This window comes from Talpa occidentalis, unplaced genomic scaffold (assembly GCF_014898055.3).
Source record: "Talpa occidentalis isolate TD23 unplaced genomic scaffold, MPIMG_talOcc4v2.1 talOcc4.16, whole genome shotgun sequence".
Classification (NCBI taxonomy): Eukaryota; Metazoa; Chordata; class Mammalia; order Eulipotyphla; family Talpidae; genus Talpa; species Talpa occidentalis.
Genome location: NW_023601653.1, coordinates 59,503,226 through 59,525,865, shown reverse-complemented (window position 1 = coordinate 59,525,865; position 22,640 = coordinate 59,503,226). Strand labels below are relative to the sequence as shown.

The 22,640-nt window shown below is 37.0% G+C and overlaps 1 protein-coding gene across 4 annotated transcripts in view; it reads right to left on the bottom strand.

The window, feature by feature from the left end:
- The window catches only part of EPS8 (epidermal growth factor receptor pathway substrate 8), a 168,043-nt gene that overhangs the window by 6,000 nt on the left and 139,403 nt on the right, over positions 1 to 22,640 (bottom strand). For 3 of the 4 annotated variants that reach the window (XM_054696424.1, XM_054696425.1, XM_037514289.2), the window contains 5 exons: positions 22,106 to 22,289; positions 17,509 to 17,639; positions 15,677 to 15,785; positions 14,777 to 14,920; positions 5,375 to 5,597 (listed from right to left, as the gene is read on the bottom strand). In XM_054696424.1, coding sequence (XP_054552399.1) covers positions 5,375 to 5,597; positions 14,777 to 14,920; positions 15,677 to 15,785; positions 17,509 to 17,639; positions 22,106 to 22,289 — 791 coding nt within the window. The remainder of the gene's footprint in view (positions 1 to 5,374; positions 5,598 to 14,776; positions 14,921 to 15,676; positions 15,786 to 17,508; positions 17,640 to 22,105; positions 22,290 to 22,640) is intronic. The other variant, XM_054696427.1, reaches the window with a different exon arrangement.

Sequence of the window (22,640 nt, the reverse complement as noted above, 5' to 3'; positions counted from 1 at the left end):
CTACATCCAACCCATCAGCAAATTGTCAGTACCCACCCCCCCCAAAAAAATAACCCTCAGATCTAACTACTTCACTCTCTCTTTCCTGTTACCAGCCTAGTCACAGTCTCCCTGTTTCTCCAACATGCCATTCCTTGCTCTTCATTCCTGTTTCAGAACAATAGTCAAATTACTCCCAGGAAAGGTGACTACATGCCCTCTGCCCCTCTCCAGCCCTGCTACTCTAGCTCACGGTGGTTTCCTTGGTGCATTTCAATGTGAGAGCTTCTGCCTCAAATGCTCTTCACATAACTACATGGTTCACTTTCCCCAACTTGAGATCCCCCCTACTATTTCCAGTGCAACCCCTTCCCATAATGTATTCCCTATTCACAAGGCTTTATTAGCCCCCATACTACTTATCACCCCCTACATTCTCTAACAACTGATTATCTTCTTTCATTAAAATGAATGCCTGAGGAGCCAATGAATTTTAGCCTGTTCTGTTTACTTTACTTGGACTACCTGGAAAAGTATAGAGCTTCAATCAATAGTCTTTGAATAATGAATGAGAGAGGCATTCTTCTGGTTTTTTCACTGAGAGACTTTGAAAAGCATCATGCACAAAGCCCTAACATAACTAGCTAGGAAAATGGAGGCCAAAGAGGAGAAATGTCCTGTTAAAACCACATTGTTCATCTGTAATCTGTAGCAGAATTTAGCTAGATCTGTGTTTTTAACACTCAATTCACAGCTATTTTACAGCCAAAGTAATTCAAAACTACTTTTGATCCACTGACTAAATCACCTACTATCCCTCTTCCCTACCCATTTTATACATAGGGTAAAGATGTACATATAAACTTTTATGTATAAGAAAAATAGTACAGAAATGAACATACAAGAAAGGGAGGATGCATGAAGGTGTGCATACACACACAAATATATTAACGTAATTGCATATCACCTTTAAGTATTAAGCACAATGAACTAAAAAAAAATCTAATTAACTAACTTGGCAAGCAGCAATGCTCTGGTCACTCAGGGAGATTTTTGTGACCAATATTCAAAGAATTTTTTTTTCAAGGAGTTTCTGAAAGTGGGAAATCAGTGAAAGTAGGAAATAATAAGATAGTGTATTTCAGTCTAATTTTTTTAATGCCTGAAACATTCAGGGAACCTTTTAAGAGGAGGTCAGAAGGAAGAGAAATGAGAGAAAAAGAGAGAGGGGGAATGAGGAGGCAGAGAGAATAAGGCAGGATACTGATTGCCAGAGCTAAGTAATATCCACACGTGCATCTCAGTAGTTAAGTCTTTTTAGCCACTATATCATACTGCCGAAGACCATGAGTACATCTCAAAGGAAAACAACAAAAAAGTATCATCATGCTGCTCTCACCACATCATTTGCTTATCTACTGATTTACCTAGTGAATAATCACCTCTAGTACCCAGCACAGTCCCCTTCTGTGAGGACAGAAACCTTTGCTCAAGTACCGCTAGGTTTGGGTTTCTATTCTCAATGTTCTAGCACACAACAAACCAGACAAACTTTATATCTCTTTCTAAAATAAGACTGATCACAAAAGATCAGACACAAATGAAAGGATTAATGTTTCAAAGGAAATAAATGAGAAGCAACCAAAGTATCTTCAAACATGGTAAGAAGAGACCCTTTTGGAACCCTGATGTTCTGAGCTGTGTTTTTTTTTTTTTTAAAGATTTATTTATTTATTTATTTATTTATACAAGCACTGGGTACAGTCAGAAGCGCGGGAGGGTGAGAGAATTCACCAGAGCCAGAACAGGGAGCAGAGCAGGCAGAAGGACCGAAGTACACTGCTGAGGGGAGCAGCAGGGGGCAGGAGAGGTCTGCGCGCCATGTGAGACCCTCCTCTGGTGGCCGGGGAGCAGCCGGGGATCGAACTGGTGCTGCAGAGGCTGCGGGCAGCTTCGCAACCCAGCGCTCAACCGTTGCGCCACCAGGGAGGCCCTGAGCTGTGTTTTTTAACTTTCAGTTCACAGCTATTTTAACTAGTTCACTTAATCTTTGAATAAATGAATGAGGGATACATTCTGCTGAACAGCTTATGTGACATACGGCTCCAAGCAGCTAGGCAACAGGCCATTATGCTTCAGCCACAGGCATCTGCTTTTCCTATCTGCTGTGTATTAATCACACATGTTGACCCTTGCTCCTTGTTCTTGGCTATTTGGTAACATTTCTATGAGTGAGCACTCATTTTACAGTCCTTTAATTATTCTCAGCAGTCTACACAGTAAGTGTAGAATGTAGTCAGCATAAGTAGCCATATTTTGAAAGAAATCCAGTTACCAATAAACTTGTATATCTAGTTCTAAAAGACTATAGAGAAACTCCAGCATTCATTCAGAAAAATAATATTTTCCAAAAATGTACTCAAGAGAAAGCTATCAAAAAAATCCTATTTTGGGCCTCCCTGGTGGCACAGGGGTTAAAGACACAGCACTATCAAGCTATTGCCAGCCAGGGTAACATCCCTGCCAGGGAGCTAACCCACATGGTACAGCAGACCTCTCCTTTCTCACCCACTGCTCCCCTCAGCAGTGTATTTCATTAGATCTGCCTATTTTGCTTCCCATTCTGTCTCTGGAGAATCCTCTCACCCCCTACACCTCTGGCCTACATCCCAGTTCTTATGTGCATAAATAAAACAAATCTTTTAAAAAAATAAAAATTAAAAAAAGAAAATCTTATTTTATAAAAAAAAAACTCTTAAAGTTTATGCTATAATTCTGAGATATCTTTTAAATACTTTATGTAAATAATAAAAAATAGAATTCTCTTAAGGAAACAAGTATGTGTGTTAATCTGGGGAGAGATGTTCATATTTTATATACCAATGTCACCCTTGTACTTGGGGAAACAAATTTGAAAGTGATGAGTCACAATTATCAGGAGAGTTCTCTATCTTTAAAGTATTCTAACTATGCCTCTTTCCCATTCTGTTATTCTTAGTTTCTTAGACTAGGACAAAGAACAAACTGTCCCAACCCACAGACTGTTCCAGATGGGGACAGGGTGCCTATGAACTCTGATCCTAGGGATGGAAAAAGAAGGGACACTGTGTCAAAGATTACTATGCTGGTATATCAAAGGAGGAAATGTTACAAACTTATGGTAAGAAGGAAGGAAAAAAAAATAGTCATTTTTAAGAGGGAAATGTTCCTTAGGGAAATAAAAAAAAATATTTATAGGACTTTCTCTTCTCAAAACTATGTCTTTGGTGCCTTTGAAAAAAATCAAAGTATCTTTTTTTAAAAAAAGAATTTAACATTTAGTAGCATATTATTTGTACACATTCACATTCTCACATAAACACAGAGTTTTTATTGCATAGAAAGACTTAGCTGTTTCCCTAAAACTTCCTTTTTCCTTTTTTTTTTTTTTTTTTTGGTAAGATGAAGATGTGGATAAGAAGATGATTTTAATTGCTTAGACTTTGGGAGAGGAAGTATAAAATAAGCTTACACTTATTACAGTTAGTCATAATTTCCAGAACTGAGTAGTCATAGTTTTACTGTCTTTTTTCAATTTTTCAATTTATGATGACCACACTGAATAAATAACATCGTAACTATGATGACTTATTGAGATGAAAAAACAGGGAAAAATGAAAGATAAAAGATTCAATGATTGTAAACTCAAATCTCAAACATCCATTCTCAGCTATAAATTTAGTAATTTAATACATGTATTTGGTGTTAGAGATGAGATTTGATATGGAAGCATGTTTAGGAGGCACTCCTTTTCCCACAATATAGACTGAACAAAACAGAAACAGATTGATCAACTGCAGGTAAAGTATGTTTATATGGAGGAAAAAACCCAGAACTGGGCCTCCCCTGGTGGTGCAGGTGGTTGAGCGCCACACTGTGAACCTGTCCACAGCCTCTGCAGCACCGGTTCAATCCCAGCCAGCCAGCCAGGTTCCTACATGGCCCGACAGACCTCTCCTGTCGCACCCACTGCTCCCCTCAGCAGCGTATTTTGTCAGTCTGCCTGTTCTGTTCCCCACTCTGTCTCTGGTGAATTCTTTCACCCTCCCGCATATCTGGCCTGTACCCTGGTACTTGTATAAATAAATAAATAAATCTTTAAAAAAAAAAAAGCAACAAAAAACCCAGAAGTGAGCCCTCAGAGAGGCCCATATTGAGAAAATGAAAGAGATCATTTTCATACACACACACACAGCACAAGAGATACCCTTTATATACTTCTTATATTGAGGAAAAAGCTTCCTTGGTCAGTATTCACAGAATTTTTATATATCAAGTATAGGCAGACCACAGTAACTTCACAGCAGTTTAAAATCATAATTTGAAGTTTAAACAGACAAGCCAAATTCTGTAAGGTAAAGCATAATAAAAATTAGAATTAACCTAAGTTTTCATTGATATATGCTCTTATTCCCAATACTAATAAGGCTAAAACAGAATTGGCCATGTTTATGTACTTATAGCTTATTTAAATCTGGTTTTAATAAAACCATTCATATAAAAAATTTAAGTTTAAAATATGAAGTTGAAGTCTAACTCACATGAAATCTGAATATGGAGGGCAATGAAACTGTTACTGGCAGGGATTATACTGAGCTAGTGTGACTAAGTATGTACATGAGAATAACAAATATGAAGAGGAGGAGCAGGAAAAGGGAGGTGATTTGACAGTAGCAAATATTTATTCACTGCTTAAAATGTATCATGCCGGTCAAAGCCAATCAGGGTTTCTCAACCTCGCCACCATAGTTATTTTGGGCCAGATAAATCTGATTGGGAACTATTTGCTTACTGTGAGGCATCACTAAACATCCCTGGCTTCTACCCATTAGATGCCATTAGCATCCTCCCATATGTGATCAAAACATGTCTCTAGACAATACCAAATATCCCTGGAGGAGAGGGGGGAAATTCATTCCAGTCAGAGAACAACTGGTCTAATCATCTCATTAAATCCTCACAATTACTCTAAAGCACACCCATCTTTCATACCTTGAAATATAGATAGGATTATTAAATTGGTGAAAGCCTGAACCAGTAAGTGATGTTTCCCTACACAAACTGAAGTACGTCTGGTTCCAGAGTCTGCAATCAACCACCCCGATATACTGAAATGTATATAGAGATGCACACAGTAGGGCATAAAAAGAACTTGTTTCATAGAACTACTTGGACTTGAAAAGTCAAGTGAAACCCTTGCAATCTATGAGGTACCATGCAAGTATAAAAAACTACTATCTATGCTTAATCACCTTTAATGTGACTGGACTCAGTCATAAACACTGTTCTACTAAGCTGTGCTTTTAGTCAGTGCTTGGAAGAAACTGCATGTTTTTTGCCTCCCTGGGAAACTTACGGTCCACGGGAAGTTGCTTGTGTCTCTGGCTATCACGTGCAATGCTGCCACCACTGTCACTGGAGCTGCTGTTCTGACGGGTCACATTTGCCGGGACCTTCGGCACAGGCACAGGTGCTGGAGTAGAGGGCGGAAGAGGGACAGGAACAGGAGCTGGTGTCGGAGGAGGTGATGGAGCCAAAGGGGTATCAGTAGGTCTGGGACCATACTCCATCCTTTGTTTCTATAAACAGACAAATAAATAATTTGAAATTTAAGAATAATAAACCTAGGCAGGAAAACAAATTATACTTTGACATGCTGGTGTTGGCCATTTATTTGTAAACTTGCTTGCAAATCCATAGTATAGTATGTGTATGTAAGTACACATACACCTCCAATTTAATATGGTATAAGAATCATTAAATACTCTTTTAAATAGGCTAAGTATTTAAAACCAAAATGTAACTTAAAGAGTGCTAAGTATCTATCAATAGCAAACAGCTGTATGTAGTAACAAATGCCAAGAAAACTAAATTAAGGCTTGGAGTCACCCAAGACCAAGGTAGGACTAAAGATGCCTGATCATAATTCCAATAACAAGGATTTCTAACATAATTTTAGTTACCCCTTATTTTAAGTGTACACTATATTCAAAATGTTTAATTCTGCTGTTTCCAAGAAATCCATTAAGAAGAGGGGTGACAGTTCTCTAAATAAAGCACTTTGCTTTAAAAAAGCAAATAATTTTAAACTGTTTGTAAAAACTTTTCAAGTCATAAGCCCTCTGCCATCACCTTAATGCTTATGCATGAAAAGTTGAAATTCTTGCTAAAATGGGAATGTTATAGGGTAGATGGTGGTGACAATAATGATAGGACTTTTATTAAATTTGTATGACTGCAATTCACATACATATAGTAGAAATGACATTGTAGGGATTCATATTTTTAAAGGAGGATGTGATAGAATACACAGTAGTTTTTAAAATTCTACATCAACCATATTTATGCTTTTTCCCTATTAAACAACACAAAATAGGGGCCTCCTTAGTGGTTTAAGGGTTAAGTCTCAGTGCTATCACTGATGGCCTGAGTTTGATTCCCAGCCAGGGAGCTAACCCACATGGCACAGCAGAACTCTCCCATCACACCTGCTGCTCCCCTCAGCAGTATATTTCAGTAGAGCCACCTGTTCTGCTCCCCACTCTTCTCTGGTGAATCCTCTCACCCTGTACCTCTGGCCTACACCCCAATTCTTCTATGCATAAATGAATCTTAAAAAAATAAACAACACAAAATAGTTAAAACTTTAAGCAAAATACTTTTGAATAACAGATAACTGCATCATAACAAACTCCAAATTCTCAAAAGGCACTTTGGGGGATTGACAGGGGTTACTGATAGGATTAAAGATACAGAGCAATGACTCATAATCTAGGTTAAGTTTAGATACAGCACTGACACAATTTTAATTATCCTAAAGGTCAGGATTAGCAAGATAAAATTCAAAAAGCTGGCCTTTTGGTAATCTGGTCCTTTGGTTAAAAAAGTATTTATTTTTAATTTCTAAATTGGCCCAAATATAAGTGTGGAGTGATTGTAAGAAGCCTCCCCAATTTCCACAGAGATCAAAAACATAATACACACCACACAGACATACACCTTTTAATTAAATCATCACTCTAAATCAGCACATCCACTGACATCACAGTGGCCCCCATGGGAAATAATACTGTGAAAATCAGCTGGGTGGGGAGCCCTGGGACTTATAAAGCTACCAGGCAGCAACCCATGGGTAGAGAATGGGGAAAGGGTGTTGAGCAAAGTTGGAAGTAGAACTGAGAGAAGCATCTGTAAAGTTGCTGGATATTGGCGGGAAGAGGTGGAGGTAGAAGGAGCAGAGAGAAAGGAAAAGAACAAGTACAGGGGCTAAGATCCAGAGAACAAGCTGTGACACAGATGGGAAAGAATCAGACTGCTACCCCTTCCCCAAACATTCAAGGCCTAGAAACATTTCTAATACACTCAATAAGCTTATTGGTTTTATCGCTATAGTAATTATTATCCCCTACAAAACAATGTTCCTATATTTGGGCCAATAAAACATCTAAAGCTATCAAAATACAGCAAACATTCACACACAGTACTTAGCACACACCAAAGTTATCTGAACTGGATATACAGTGTATACATGCCCAGGAGGGCATGAATTTGCTTGGCACATCATTTCACGAACTGTTAGTGAAAGCTCACAGGAGGATTTCAAGAGTCAGACTTTACTGTTTTTGAAGCTTAAGCAAAAAATTCTATCCATTCCACATTCCACAATATGATTCATACTTTTTCCCTCTCATAAAAACAAGAACAGCTAGTGTTTTGCTACCCATCCAATAATACTGTGAAAAAAATGAATGAAACACACGTGTCATTGTCACATTCAAGCCTGAAGACAGGCTCACCAAATCATCTATCTGTGCCTGCTCTCTGTCACCTGTCATTGCTATAAAATGCAACATTACCAGTGTAATATATATTTGATTCCAGTAAACAGAAAGCATATGAAAAATTTTTATAAATTATGTCACTTGCGTATTTCCTTGACCCCCCTCTTCCTGCCTCATGCTTCCAGTCTCTGCAGTGAGCAGCAGGTAAAAGACCCTCCTTGAATCATTTCAGTCTGTCCTGAAATGGCAACCAAGACAGCTTTTCCATGGAAACTGATCTGTCATTCCTGCTGCAGAGGAGAGAGAATGAGCACTGACTGTGAAATCACTCCTCTATCCCTCTCCCTCTCTTCTTCACTCCCCTTTACCTACACCCAATATCTGCTCTTTCCTTGAGACTTCTGGCTTTTGTGAGAGATAGAAACTGTGAAGGGAAGAGTAGTCACTGGGTGGTAGGTCCACAGCTTTTGACTAGTGGGTGGGTTAAAGCTTCTGCACAGCAAAAGGGACATTAACCAAAACAAGAGACACCCCACTGATTTGGGAAAAAAATCTTTGCACAACTTCTGGTTGGAGTGAGGAATCCTCAACTTACGAGAAGTCATGCTGAGAGGAACTGCACCCTGATCTTTCTTCTTCTGAACTGAGAATGCTGAAGCTCCAAAAAAAAATCCTGACCAACTCTCCCAGTTGGCCTGGGATTTTCCTCAGTATTCTTGAGACTTCTTGAGACTTTCTCAGTATTTGCTGGACTATCAGGAACATGAAAATTCCACCCTACAGGCCTTTTGGTTGAGAGCAAGCTGGGATGATATGCCACCTATGTGTGGACCTACTTCTGTACAGTGACTGTCGCTTCCAAACTTCTGTCTTTTATTTTCCACAAATATATTTAAAGGTGTTTTTTTAAAACTTTTTCTCTTTCTGAAAAAAATAAATTACAAGGCCCCATGGCAAACAGACTTTCCTATTGACAATTAAATCAGAATGAGACACTTTCCTTTGGTCACTAAAGCTGAATAGAAATTCTCAAGGATTAAAGAAAGTTATTTAGAGGTAAGGTCCTGACTCATGCAAGATAATGCTTCAGAAGGGGAAATGATGCAAGCAAACCCAACATGGTGATTAAAATTGAATAGTTCTCAAAAAAAATGTAACCTACATAGTGTTTTTCCCCTCTAAATTTTGTCTCTTTTGAACTCTGCAGTGAAAACTAGGCACAGCTGGAACATTTGGAGGGTGTTAAGTCCAGAGACTGAATCCAAAAAAATTATATTAAAAAGAAGTGCCACAAGGGAACAAATGTGGGTTACCTCTGACAGCTCGCCCAGTAATTGCTATTAGGAAAATGGAGCAAACCAAATCAAATGAGAAAACGAACACAGGAGATGGAACTAAAATAATAACAATTATAATTCACATCCAACATCAGAAAACATGAGCAAATTAGATTTTGACAATAAAATTACCCACCCCCAAATCAACCAATGAAGGAGCTTACAAATATAATTCATTTCTGTCACTCCGATCTAGCCATGGACAATGAATTATATACAATCACATTACAGTATAAACACTTTAGAGTATTTCAGTAACTATTTGTGCAGTCAGAGCACTGTGTTTTCAAAATATTAAGATTAGGTTTATCTTATTCTTATGACCTATTAAGACGACAACCAGAGCACATTCAATGAAGACTAATTCTTTATTTAAGTTGATCTTACAAAAGGAGATCTGTATCCTGTGTATTTTTGGGAGCTTCAGTTTTGAACTTGTAAACAATCCAAACAAAAATTTATGATCCTGTATATGTGTGTGTTAGGCAGTAATAATACATAAATAAAGGGGGGGGATAAGAGTAGGTATTATTCACATTATCATAAGAATATTAGAGAAAATATCAACATAAAGCAAAATGAACAGCAGCCATCTTTGTCTCAACACTATGTCTCTGATTTATGGATCAATAGAATGTTCTGAGAGTAACTTAAAAAAATGAATTTTAGAGAACTGAATATTATCACACAGTTGGTCTGCTGGAGTGAATATGAAGGCATCTTTAGTAAAATAGTCACTGTCCAGCAATATCTGGATATCTGAATTGATCTTGAAAAACAGAACATTCACATCATGGGCCAAAATGAGTAGTGCCAGAGGTTTGTTTAGTGGTCACCTGTAGAGAGTATTTCTACTTCTAATGCAGGACTATTGAATACATGTGTAGAAAAGAACAAAATTTTATATCCACCCTGGATTGTGTGGATAATTCCCATCTCGCAGCTGAACAAATTGGAGCACAGAAAAATAAAATGATTTATTTAAGATCACACAGCTAGTTAGTAGAACTGGGACAAAAATCCTTCTCTACTAATGCCTATGCTGGATCTTTTATAGTATCCCAGCACCTCCTGCTAGGAAATAAAGAAGACAGGCAACTTTCTCTTAAATTTCAGGATTTTAATGAGCAGACATTCACAAAAATGTGTGCCTTCATAGAGTAAGACCAGCTACGATAATAAGAAGCACATAGACTCAGTAACAAATAAAAGACTTCTTGTAGTGGAATCTTTGAGTATATCAGAAATAAGGGCAGGAGAGGGGCTGGTTTCTGCTCTCAACACAAAGCCTGAGAATCTACATTGGCAGAGAGTAATGCTAGCAGATGAAGAATCACAGTGCTTCTGAATCAAATCAAAAGAAATATCAGGGAACTTTACATGGAAAGCAGATTCCAGGTGGGGAGAAAGCACCCTGGATGTCCATCTGTTGCCTTGCTCAAAACTACAAAGCCCTGGAATGCTCTACCACATGATTTTTATCCAAAGAGATGACATTTATCTTCATCTATCCATAATCTCTCAAAAGCATTTACTTCCTTTTCCCTGTGGTCTCATTTAGTCTTGTTTTATGTTTCCTATCTTTCATAAATGTTTTACTACCTCCTTTTATTTTTAAAACTTTGCAGATGTCATGAGGGAAACACAATAGGTGGGAATGGCTGTCTTTATGAAGCTGTTAAAAAAATCACTCTAAATGTGAGGATATTAAATGGTGTGGACTCTCAGGGATGTCAGGTGGTGATTCAACATCTATCTGTGACTGCTGCCAGGTACCAGCATCCCTGCCAGCTGATGAGAACCTCTAACCACAAGTATGCGACCAAGCAAGGGCTGCTCTTATGCCCTCCACCCAGGAACTGCCACCATTTACATTACTTCTTTTTTTATTATCATAAATTTTATTTTTATATTCCCCATACAATTGCGACCCCCTTATTTTGACCCTAATCCCTCCCCTCCCTGCCCCCCACCCCCCATAGAGTGTCTCTGGTTCATAGTTATTTGTTGATTTTGATTTTTACTTTCTTATATTCTTTTTCCTGGAATATTACTCAGCATTCAAAAAAGATAAACACATGCAATTTGCTGCAACATGGATGGCGCTGGAAGGGATCATGCTCAGCGAAATAAGCCAGAAAGAAAAAGAAAAATACTAGATGGTCTCACTCATAGCATTTACACTACTTCTTTACAGGAAAACTAAGTATACAAAAATAAAAGGCACAGCTGTGAGAACTGAAAACTATTTGTGACTTGATGTTTCATGGAAATAGTTTATATCTAATTCCCTTAGTTAACTAACTCCCTCATTTAACATAACAAGATGTCTACTTTCTAAGTAAATCATATAACTTGGGTTATTTTCCTAAATGATTAAAAAAATGAAAGAATTGATGAAATGCAAGGAATGGATGTATGTAGGAAAAATCAAATTTGGGGGATGGTGGCCAATCAGATCAACTTTTATCAAAAGACAGGACAATGCAAGCAAAAGCTATTCTTAGAAAATGACACTTTAAGCAATCACACAATGAAAACAGTCTGTCTACAACATGAGATGACCTTCTTTTCTAAACATTATTCCCCACAATAGTTGAGTACATCGGAGTACATGCTCCGATTTCCACAGATCTGGATCCCAATCCTGGCTTAATGCAGCTGTGTGACTAAGGGCAACTTCCTCCTCTGTATCTCAGTTTCCTCACACACCAAGTGTGCCCACTTTCTTGGGTTGTTGTGGGCAATAACTGAATTAGTATTGGTGAATGGCCTAAATAATGCCTGGCACAGCAGGAGCACTGACTTGGGACTGTATTATCACTGCTACTATAAATGTGAAACACAAGGAATGAATGAATCATCAGACACCTTTCTTCAATATAGTACAGTGGTGGAAAGTGTTTCTCTTAGAAGTTTTTCTTAATTTCTTCAAAATTTGGTATCACTGGATGGAAGACACAGGGTTGAAAGAGGGTGCCGGCCATTACTAATGAGAGCAGGTCTCAGTTTCTAACTCTAAGCACAGAGGGAAGTCCAAAGTCAATGCAGACATCTTAGAGCTTGGGCTGTAGACATAGGCCTTTAGGGAGATCTGCTCTGCCTTTTTTTTTTTTTTTCATCAAGTGTGAGATGTAATAAATTCTGGAGGTGAAGACATAAAACTGCTATTCATATGTTTATAATCCAGTGTTTCTGTGAGGGCTAGGGTGTGTGGCTCACAGGCATCTTCATAAAATGGTGGCAGAATTTTTCTTCAGATATTTTAGATAAAGGTATCTGGTTACACTGCTGTAGACATAAAATTATTGGCATAAACTTCCAAGGATGCTTTTTTTCTTTTTTCTATCTTACTCTATCCATTCGTCGTGTGTGTGTGTGTGTGTGTGTGTGTGTGTGTGTGCACGCGTGTGCATGAGAGAAAGAGAGAGAGATTGAGAGAGAGATTAAGAGAGACAGACAGACAGACAGACAGAAGAGACTTTGAGAATAGGAGTCCTTTTAGGTTAGTTTTTCTGCCAGATAGAACACTGTCAAGTTTGCTTATTAAAATTTTGTAAGACTTTGGTGGTTTGTTAGGCTCATTGCCATGTTTTCAAGAAGTAACAAAAATAGATTATTTTTAACACCTTTAAATGTAGGGTCCTCAACTGAAACACTTACACACTCAACTTTTATATATATCTTTGCATATAGTCATTGCATTCAGAGTTGCATCCAGAAAATTCCATGACAGACACTGTTAAAAGAATTCAAAAGAAACTGTCCAAACAGGCAATTCTACAAGTTTCAATTTACATAAAGTAGCAAAAAAAAAACGACAACAACAACAACAAACTCCCATAACTTGTAAGGACTTAAAAATGTTCTCAGTTGTGCCAAAATTGACAAAAATGTAAGGTGAGGCTCTGTCCAAGAAAGGAGGAATAGTTTGTTCTCAAAAGGTACTCTGTTTACCTATGTATTGATAGCTTTGGTTCAATTTTAGACAGAAGCAAACTTTAAACAGAAATGTCAACTTAGGCTCAATTAGGGGATCAAAATTGAAGAAAAGGTAACAGAGCAATAAACAGGAAAAGAGAGGTAAAATTCCTTAGAAAATCTCAGGTGGGGGTAACACTTAAAGTTGACATTATTTTAAGTTCTGGGTATCTTATTTTAATGATGTTTGCCTATTTCTGGCAATCATACACATAGTTAAAAACAAACTCGGAAAATTGTTTTTTAACAGCTAAAATATCAACTCTTAGCTTCTGCTAGTATAGCAAGGGATGTCTTTTGCCAACAGTTCTTATAGATTATCATGAATTAAATGTTAAAAATAATCTATACATCTTACAGGGACTATGCTCTAACATTGATTATGCACAAATTCCAAGTGTATGCTCGTTCATGCTGATATAAGGCATTCAGTTAAAATCTCCATTGAAAACAACATGAAAAATGGACACTGATAAACTAGAGAAGCCTATATTGTATCAGTAGCCAAACTCAAAATTAGGAAAAAAAAAAAGGAAAGAAAAAGGTATTGGTACGAAAGTTCACTTCAAAAATCCACGGGAAACAGAATAGACCATACCTTGAATAACTCAAATTCCTTCTTTGGCATCAACAGCTAATGACAAATGATGAACATAAAATAAGTCCATGACAGATATTCACATCATGTCAGTGAAAACACAGCACAGCAAACAGCCCTACCACTTTAAATTATACGGATATAGCAATTACACACTGATTTTAATAAGACCAAAATCACCTTGGATAAACGCAGGTCCTGTATGAGGCTTGAATGCCCTGAGGAACCAAAAACATGGTCCCAGCAGCTCTCTAGGCTTGGACAATCAGTATTTTATTGAGCTAGAGCTGGTATGAAAGTTAACTATATCACTGTATATTTTATGTGGCTTCTATTCAAATTTATGATATTAACATGGAGTAAGACATGATCTTTTACTCAAGATTCTGAAAATTAAAAATAATTCTCTCTGGAGGCAGGAGAATGAAGCCACAACAGCATTTCTACATGGGATAGTCCATCCAGTCTGTCTCTACTGGTAAATCTAACTAGAGAGACTATCACAGGCCAAAAATTTTAAGAATTAATAGTAAATTCAGATATTTGGATAAATGCACGAACCAGGGTCACTGAAATACTGAAAATGTGAAAAGAATTATTCACTATTCGATAGAGAAAGTCTCTACCTACCATATATCATAAGTTTTCATCTTAAAATGAAGATAGGGAAAATATTATGGTCTTATTGAATAAAATACTCTTGTGTTAGTACAAGTACAAGGTTCATTAATGGCAGGACATTTAAAAGAATGAGGGCAAAGTCTGTGAAGATGAACTCTGAATAGTCCACCTACTATCTCAGCGCCATTCTCTATCAAGAGGAAACCATTCGATAGGTGGGCTATGAGTGAAGAGGCAGAAATACGATTTCTCCAAGTACTGGACCAAAACAAGATTCAGTCACTTACTGGATCTCATCTATGCACCTAAACATCCTAGAAAAAGCTGTACAGCCAATTAAGTCTTAATATAGCTAATACACAAATGGCACGAAAATCCCATTTAAGAGTGATGACTGAAACTCTGTAAAAATTAAATTTTCCTTAAAAATCCATAATTACCTGTATGGTATGAGTATAAGGTGGATCAGCACGCCCTAACCCAGATTCTGGAGGTCTCACAATATCCAAAATGTTATTTGGCACAAATCCAGAGTCTCCATTTGCATTTCGAACTTTCCACCATTGCTTCCTGTCATCAAGAATCTATCAGCATGCAAGAAAACAAAGGCATCATTTCTTTCAATCTATGAAAGAAACTCAATTTTCATTCTTGGACCAAGAAACTGTCTTCACATCTAATAAGTTGATGTGTCATCACTATCTTGGGAGTAGAAATTCTTAAGCATTACAATTTCTAGTACAACAGAACAGGATCAGTGTCAATACTGTAAATCTACCCAAAGCCCAGCCTATTTCCAAGAATGTCTTACTATTTATATTATAATAAGTACTTAAAAGTAACTAAAATGCATCCCTTGGAAAAGTTTATTTTACCTTTGCCAAACAAAGGAAAAGCACAAAAAACTTTTTTTTTTAAGAAACCATTGTGACCATCCTTATTATATATATAAGAAAATGAACTCTCAGTAAAAACCTAAGAAAGAGATATGGTGGGTCACACTAGATTATTCCCCAAGCCATTACTCACTCACTGCTGATTACATTTCTTAGAGAGTGCTAAGATAGAAAAAAAAATCTTATTAAAATATGATGCATCTACATCTGAATAGAAAACTAATCTTGATTCCAAAATTGTTAAGAATCCAGAAAAAAAGAAGAAAGCAAGTCAAAGAAATACAGCCTCATCCTACCCCACAAAAATATAAGCAAGCAGATTAAGCAGTAAAATATAGCTATATATAATGTGCTACATTTTTTTGAGGATGGTTTAAGTATCTACCCAAAGAGAAATACAATAAAACTATTTTATTATGAGTAAAAAAGGTAAAATCCTATTACCTCTAAGATATCATCCTTTACAACTGACAGCTCACTGTGGTTCCTTGCCTTAAATTCATACCTGGATTTAGCATATTTCTTGGGCTGTGTTTGGAGTGGCTCATAATTTCTATAAAATGAAAGAAAAAAATATTTTCGGTTAGCTCTTCTCAAGGGATTGAAAAAAAAAGAAGTGAACATTAAGGGTGAAACATTAAGGCAAGTCAATTCCTATCAGAGAATATTCTGACATTATTCAGTTCTTTATTAAATCAATAAAATAAATCTACAAATACTGGGTAACCACAATGCACTAGGTGTGGTCTTAAGATAGAATATGATAAAAGTTTTCTAGCATCAATATGTGCTATAACTCTGAACACACATAAGAAATGTACTCAAGTGGTTTTCTAGTCATTCAGCTGTGAAAAACCATCCCATTTTACTGGAGTGATGGGAAAAAAAGAAAGGTAAGAATTACTAATCTGATTTCTAGAATATTACAATCTAAAACAGAAGAAAACAAAAAAGAAAAAGAAAATATTAGTAACAAATTAGCCCAGAAAAATTTCAGTGGAATAATTTTAAACTTTAAAACTGATTTTTACATCTACTGAAAATTGAATCTATAATGAAAACTTACTTCATATGCTGGTGTTTTCCAAAATGTGTTATTCATTGCTGACTTCTTTTTATATAAAATTTAATACGCTACTGGGACCCTTAGAGTAATACCACTGTCACTATTCCTGACAAAAAAAAACATTTTTAATTCCATCTATTTCCGATTCTACTAAGAGTATATAAACAATAAGTAGAGGGCATGCAGTACTGGTGCTGACAGGTTTTCAAGTAGGTCACTATGATAAACTTTTCTATTCCATAGGGCTTCCCCGGTGGCACAGCGGGTTCAGCGCCACACTATGAAGGTGCCTGCAGCCTCTGCAAAGCGGGTTCGATTCCCGGCCGGCCATGGAGAAACCCACATGGTGTACAGACCTCTCCTGCCTCGCCCACTGCTCTCCTCAGCAGTGTCTTTGGTCCGTCTGCCTGTTCTGCTCCCCACTCTGTCTCTGGTGAATTCTCTCACCCTCCTGCACCTCTGACTTGTACCCCAGTTCTTGTATAAATAAATCTTAAAAAAAAAAAAGAAACTACCTACTCCAATTCATCTAATTCATTTTCCCACATCACTGTTACCAATATTGCACCCCCTTCTCTTTCTTGCATATATACATGGTTTGGCCTCTGTATAAACCTTAATTGTAGTCACTAGACAACAAAATGAAAAAATGAATCTATTACAATTCCCTTATTTCTCCCCCTATCAAAATTCTCCACCTTTGCTTTTGATGAATTTTCTAAGAGTGAAAATATTAGAAAATGTAAACTGGAAAGTGAAAATAAAATAAGGTGGAAAATAACCCACTGACTGTTTAAATATTTAGTTTATGTTTTTTGAAATATTTCTATAAAGGAAGGATTGTCTGCTTTTGTTGGGGAAGAGAAAGATGGAAATTGTTTCCTTTAAATGTTACAGAAAAGGAAGGATCTTTAGAGGCCATCTGTTACAAGCTAACAGAGCTTCAAAACAATTCTTCTTTATTCTAATTCACAGATTTTTGTCAGAAGCATCTTGTTTTAAAAAAGGGAAAGTCACCCAAAGGCACTGCATTGTTAGAATTATAGACTGGACGTCCAGACATCTTTTGTTCCTAAGAACCAGTTCTCTAAAGGAACAATAGCAGTTTACCAAACAATGAACAGATGGAAAGTTTAAAGAAGTAGTGAACAATGCAGACCTCTATTAGCACTAAATCAGAGACAGTTATCCACCGCGCATGAAATGTTACCTATCTACATGGCGACTGGGAGTTGGCTTAAAAGCAACAGCGGCTTCCCCTTGGTCTAGTTGGGGTCCTTTTGTGTATGCGTTACTGTATGTGTACCCATCAGCTGGAGGATACTCTGCCACACTGGACTGCTGAAAGACAGGGGGAGAGAGGAAAGAATCACCAAAAATACTTGAGAGAGCACTGACATCAGTCAATAAGAAATTTCCACTATATTGGGATCATTTTCACTTTCAAGTTACTTACCATTATGTCAATGAATTATGAAATGGGAGCAATACATTTTTGTCAAAGACATAGTAAGCAAAGTAGTAAGTGCAAAAGGCTAAATCTGAATTCTGAAAATAACCAGGCATATAAGTACATTCTTTCTTCAGGAGTTTCAGTCAAGGTGATTCTGATATTAAGCAGACTTTAACATACTGTATAAAATTAAAATGGTTCAAAAAAAGCAGTAATAAAACCCTTAAACTTTGTCCTCTATGTTCAAGAGCTTTACTACTCGAGCAAAGTAAACACAATCACATGAAAAGCACCTGCACTCAATACATTAAAATTATACCACCCGCTCAATCTCACTCTCATTTTTTAAATGTACACAGGCACTATTACTGATTTTTTTTTTTTTAATGTGGCAGCACTATCATCAGATTTCCTACTAGGAGAGAAACAGAAAAGCAGATACACGTTGATTCAGGCCCTCACAGTCCAGGAAAGAAAATGTTGGAGTCATTTCTTTTGGCAGGTAATGTAATTTGGACATGGGTCTACTAGATGCTACTAAGAGGAAGGGCTGAGGTCTATGGTCTCACTGAGTACTGTGGTTTTAGATCTATGGGGGGAAACACAGAGATAAAATACCACCTACAGATTTTATAATATTTTCTTACGTAAAATGAAGTATGGGGGATGCACAATGGACCCTAAATTATTGGAACTTTCTTAAGTATTTCAACTGCTTATGGATATACTGCAGCAAAATACTTGAAACTGGGCATGTTTCAGGAAAATATTAGATTATTATAGTTAATTCTAATGACAAGTTGGCAGGAGCAGGGTTGAGTTTATCCACCAATCAACCAATGTTGGTATCAAAATACTCACATTATACTACTCCTCTGGAATATACAACAGGATACTGCACTTAATACAAGTAAACAATTTTCACCATTTAAATGCCTCAGCTTAAACAATCAACGAAGTGAAAAGCAACTTATACAACAGGGGAAGATATTTGGAAATCATGTATGTGGTAAGGGATTAATATTCAAAATATACAAGGAACTCATGCAACTTAATCACAAAAAACCATACACTCCAATAAAAAATAGGAAAAACAATGTGTGATTTCTATAGAAGATACACAAACGGCCAATAGGTACATAAAAAGGTGCTCAACATTACCAATTGATTATATTTGCTGTTGCTATCGTTACAGCTATACAAATCAAATTCACAATAAGCTAGCATCTCACACCTGTTTAGGATGGCAATTACAAAAAAAAAAGAGAGAGATTACAGTGCTGGTGAGGGGGTGGAGAAAAGGAACTCTTAGTCACTCTTGGTGAGAATGCAAACAGTGGTATAGTCACTATGGAAAACAGTATAGAGGTTCCTGAAACCCATTAAAAAGAGAACCACCATCCGATTCAATAGTCCCACTGAAAGGTATATTAACGAAGGAAATGAAATCAGGATCTCAAAGAGATATCTACACCCAAGTTTATTGCATATTATTCACAATAGCGATGACATGGAAACAACCTAAAGGTCCCTCAACTGATGAATGGATAAAGAAGATACACGCATACTCACCTACACACACGCAATGGAATTAGTCATGAGAAAGAAAATCCAGTCATTTTCAACAATATGAATGGACTTGAGGCCATGGCATTAAGTGAAATAAACCATACTGAGAAAGATAGCAGTGCATGGTATCATTTATATGTAGAAATTCATTAAAAAGTTAAACTCATAGAAACTGAATAGAAAATGATTGCCAAGGGGTGGGAGAAATAGAGATAGATTGGTAAAAGGGCACAAACTTTCAGCTATAAATTAATAAGATCTGAGGATCTGATATAAAACTTTCTGACCAAAACAAAGTTAAACATATGAAGTAATCAATGTGTGAATGTGTAAGCTAATGAGGTGTATATGTGTACCATGTATATGTGTATCTACTGAGTCATCGGGATGTACACTTGAAATACCTCATAACTTTGTCAATCATACCTCAATAAAGCTGAAGCAAAAATTAAAATGGATTTAGTTTATCATTTCCTTTAAAGAGATTAGAGGCTCTAGAGGATTCAGCTTTTTTTTTTTTTTTTTTTTTATTAAAGGCTGTTACACCTAGCTGAATATAACAGGATGAAGCAGAGTCAGAAATCATTGGGTCCTAGGAGTGGCTGCGAACACAGAAAGGGAGGAGCGAAATCACAAATGACTAAGGGCAATGACTACACACCCATGTTTAGGGCACTGCTGTTCAGAAGTGGGAAAAGCTGAGTATTGCCATCCTGTCACTCCACGTCACAAAACCTCTTGGTTCTACACAAAACCACAATATGAATCATCCAAATCTTGTCCTGAGTATATTTATTATAGCAGCAATGAAATCTCTCTTCTGGGGATGATAGCATTTCTTATGCATTTTAAATTACCATACTTAGGCGCTTTTCCAACAAAATCTTAAGGCATTAAAGCCCCTAGAACTACTAGCAGGAACTTATCAATTCATCTTGTTTTAAATCACTAAGCCATAAAATGGAAAGAGTTTACAACAGGAAAATGATAACTTATCACAAAGGAGTCTCGATAATTCCTCTTTTGCAATTACTTATTCAGTGAGAGCAAACTTTTACACTGGGAGCCCAGAACACATTCACATTATTCTCCCATTAAACACACAAATTGAAAAAGAACTCATAGAAACAAGTTTCTGAGGCATACATTATAGACATATTTTCTTATTCAATATACAAAGACTGTAAGCTAGAAATTTCTGTAATTTGAAAATAGCTGTAACTATAGTAATAGCAGGTGTATCAATTTCATATTTGATTATATTTTTCCTTTATAAAAGTTGCCCTCTACAAGGGAAGAAAATTCATAGTGATAAGATCTGAGCTATAAAACACAGATAGGAACATATGCCTGCCAACCAGTTTACAGAGCTATGAGGTCATAGTCACAATCACTTATTTATTTTTTTAAGATTTATTTATTTATGCATACAAGAACTGGGGTGTAAGGCAGAGGTGTGGGGGTGAGAGGATTCACCAGAGAGACGGGGAGCAGAACAGGCAGATGGACTGAAATACACTTCTGAGGGGAACAGTGGGCAAGGCAGGAGAGGTCTGCTTCGCCATGTGGGTTGCTCCCACGCTGGCCGGGCATTGAACTCATGCAGCAGTGGCTGGCAGTAGCTTGACAGTGCTGTCTTTAACCCTGTGCCACCAGGGAGGTCCACAATCACACAGTTAGAGGTAAAGATAATTATGGAATCCACGTCTACCCTAATATTTGGCCAGTCAAAAAACAATTACATTAGAAAAAAAATTTTCAAAGCAGTATACTTATTTTTAATAGTTTCAGAACTTAACCAATCTACCATAATATTGTAATTATTGCATAAAAGAAAATTTAAGGAAATTTAATTTACATAAATGTTTCTCCTTAAAAGTGAGGATTTATTCAATTTTGCTGGTCATTCCTTATCATGTTTACTATAGTAAAACACCTACTATAGTCTGAAAAAACAAATCTAAGGAGTTAAATAAAATGAGCAAGAATTCAAGGAGTCATCATTTACTGTGTCTTCTTCAAACTAAACCACACTCATATAATTCCTCAAGTTTGATCATCATATTTGGTTTGGTTCAACAGAGCTGAAGCAAGGGATAGTTCAGTTTTTTTTTTTTCCTGAAAGAACAAGAAGAATCACAGAAAAATCACTTTTACAGAAAGTGAGGAAATAGCATACCCAGCTTTAATCCTTCAAATATGCTCCCCAAATAGGTTGTACTCTAATTCTTACTAAATGCTTCAAAGACACAATAAATGCGCAGGTCTCCTTGGGAGTAATCATATTTGAAGTGATCATTTGAGCTTAAGGACTGCTATCCAAGAGAAGCCATAACCTCATAGCCATGTTGACATGGCACCAGAGGTTGAGAACCAGGCAAAAATAAAACAGAAATGGGTGCTGGGATAGGCTTAGAGAACCTAGATTCAAGGAACCATCTTGAAAGCATGACAGGTGGGAGAGAAAGTGACAGTAAGACAATTCCCTGACAAGCAGGAAAGCATTTAACCAAAAAGACGGGTTGCCAAGGCTTGGTAAGCCAGACAGGTGGAGCAGAGATGAGGCAGTCAGGAATGACATGGACTGGGGCTGGACTTCAAAGGAAAAGAGCGCAAATGTCACAGTAGTGACAAAGAGGTGAGAGAGATAAGGCAGAGCAGCAGTCACTGCTCTGCCTTAAAACTGCTTCTAAAACAATCTTCTAAGCAAATGACTGACACCTCACAATCAGAATTAGAAGAGAATGCAGATTTCACACAAACAGGAATGTTAAAAAAATTTTACCTCTGGGGATAATCTTTTTGTTTCATGTTTGTGTTGATGTTCTGTTACACTTGCCACAGACTCAGGGAATTGATAAAGATCTTGTTCCACCGGTGGTTCCACGCAATTCAGCAGTGGCGGCTCCCAACCATTGCGGAACCGTGGAATATAGGGTGGAATAAACTGTTCTTTTGGCCACTCTGCTCTGTAGAAGGACATTAAAAAAAATACAAACAATAACATTTAATAAATATATTCATGCTCAAAATTATCTTCAGGAAGGTCAGTCACTAAACAATAGATAACAAAAACTATGCATATTTAAACTGAACTCCCCTGACCCAAAGTGGGAAAATAAACATGTTTCCAACTGTGTTTAGTACCAATAAATGGAAAGGAGACCGAATTCTGCTTCCTGATCTGTTTTCACAACATTGTCTCAATTCTCCATTAATTCAACTTTTTGACACAGATACAGGAAGAGAATATGAAAGAGAAGAGGGCTAAGTATGTAGATATGAACCCAGTGGCTGAAACAGTTTCAAATTCTCCTCCC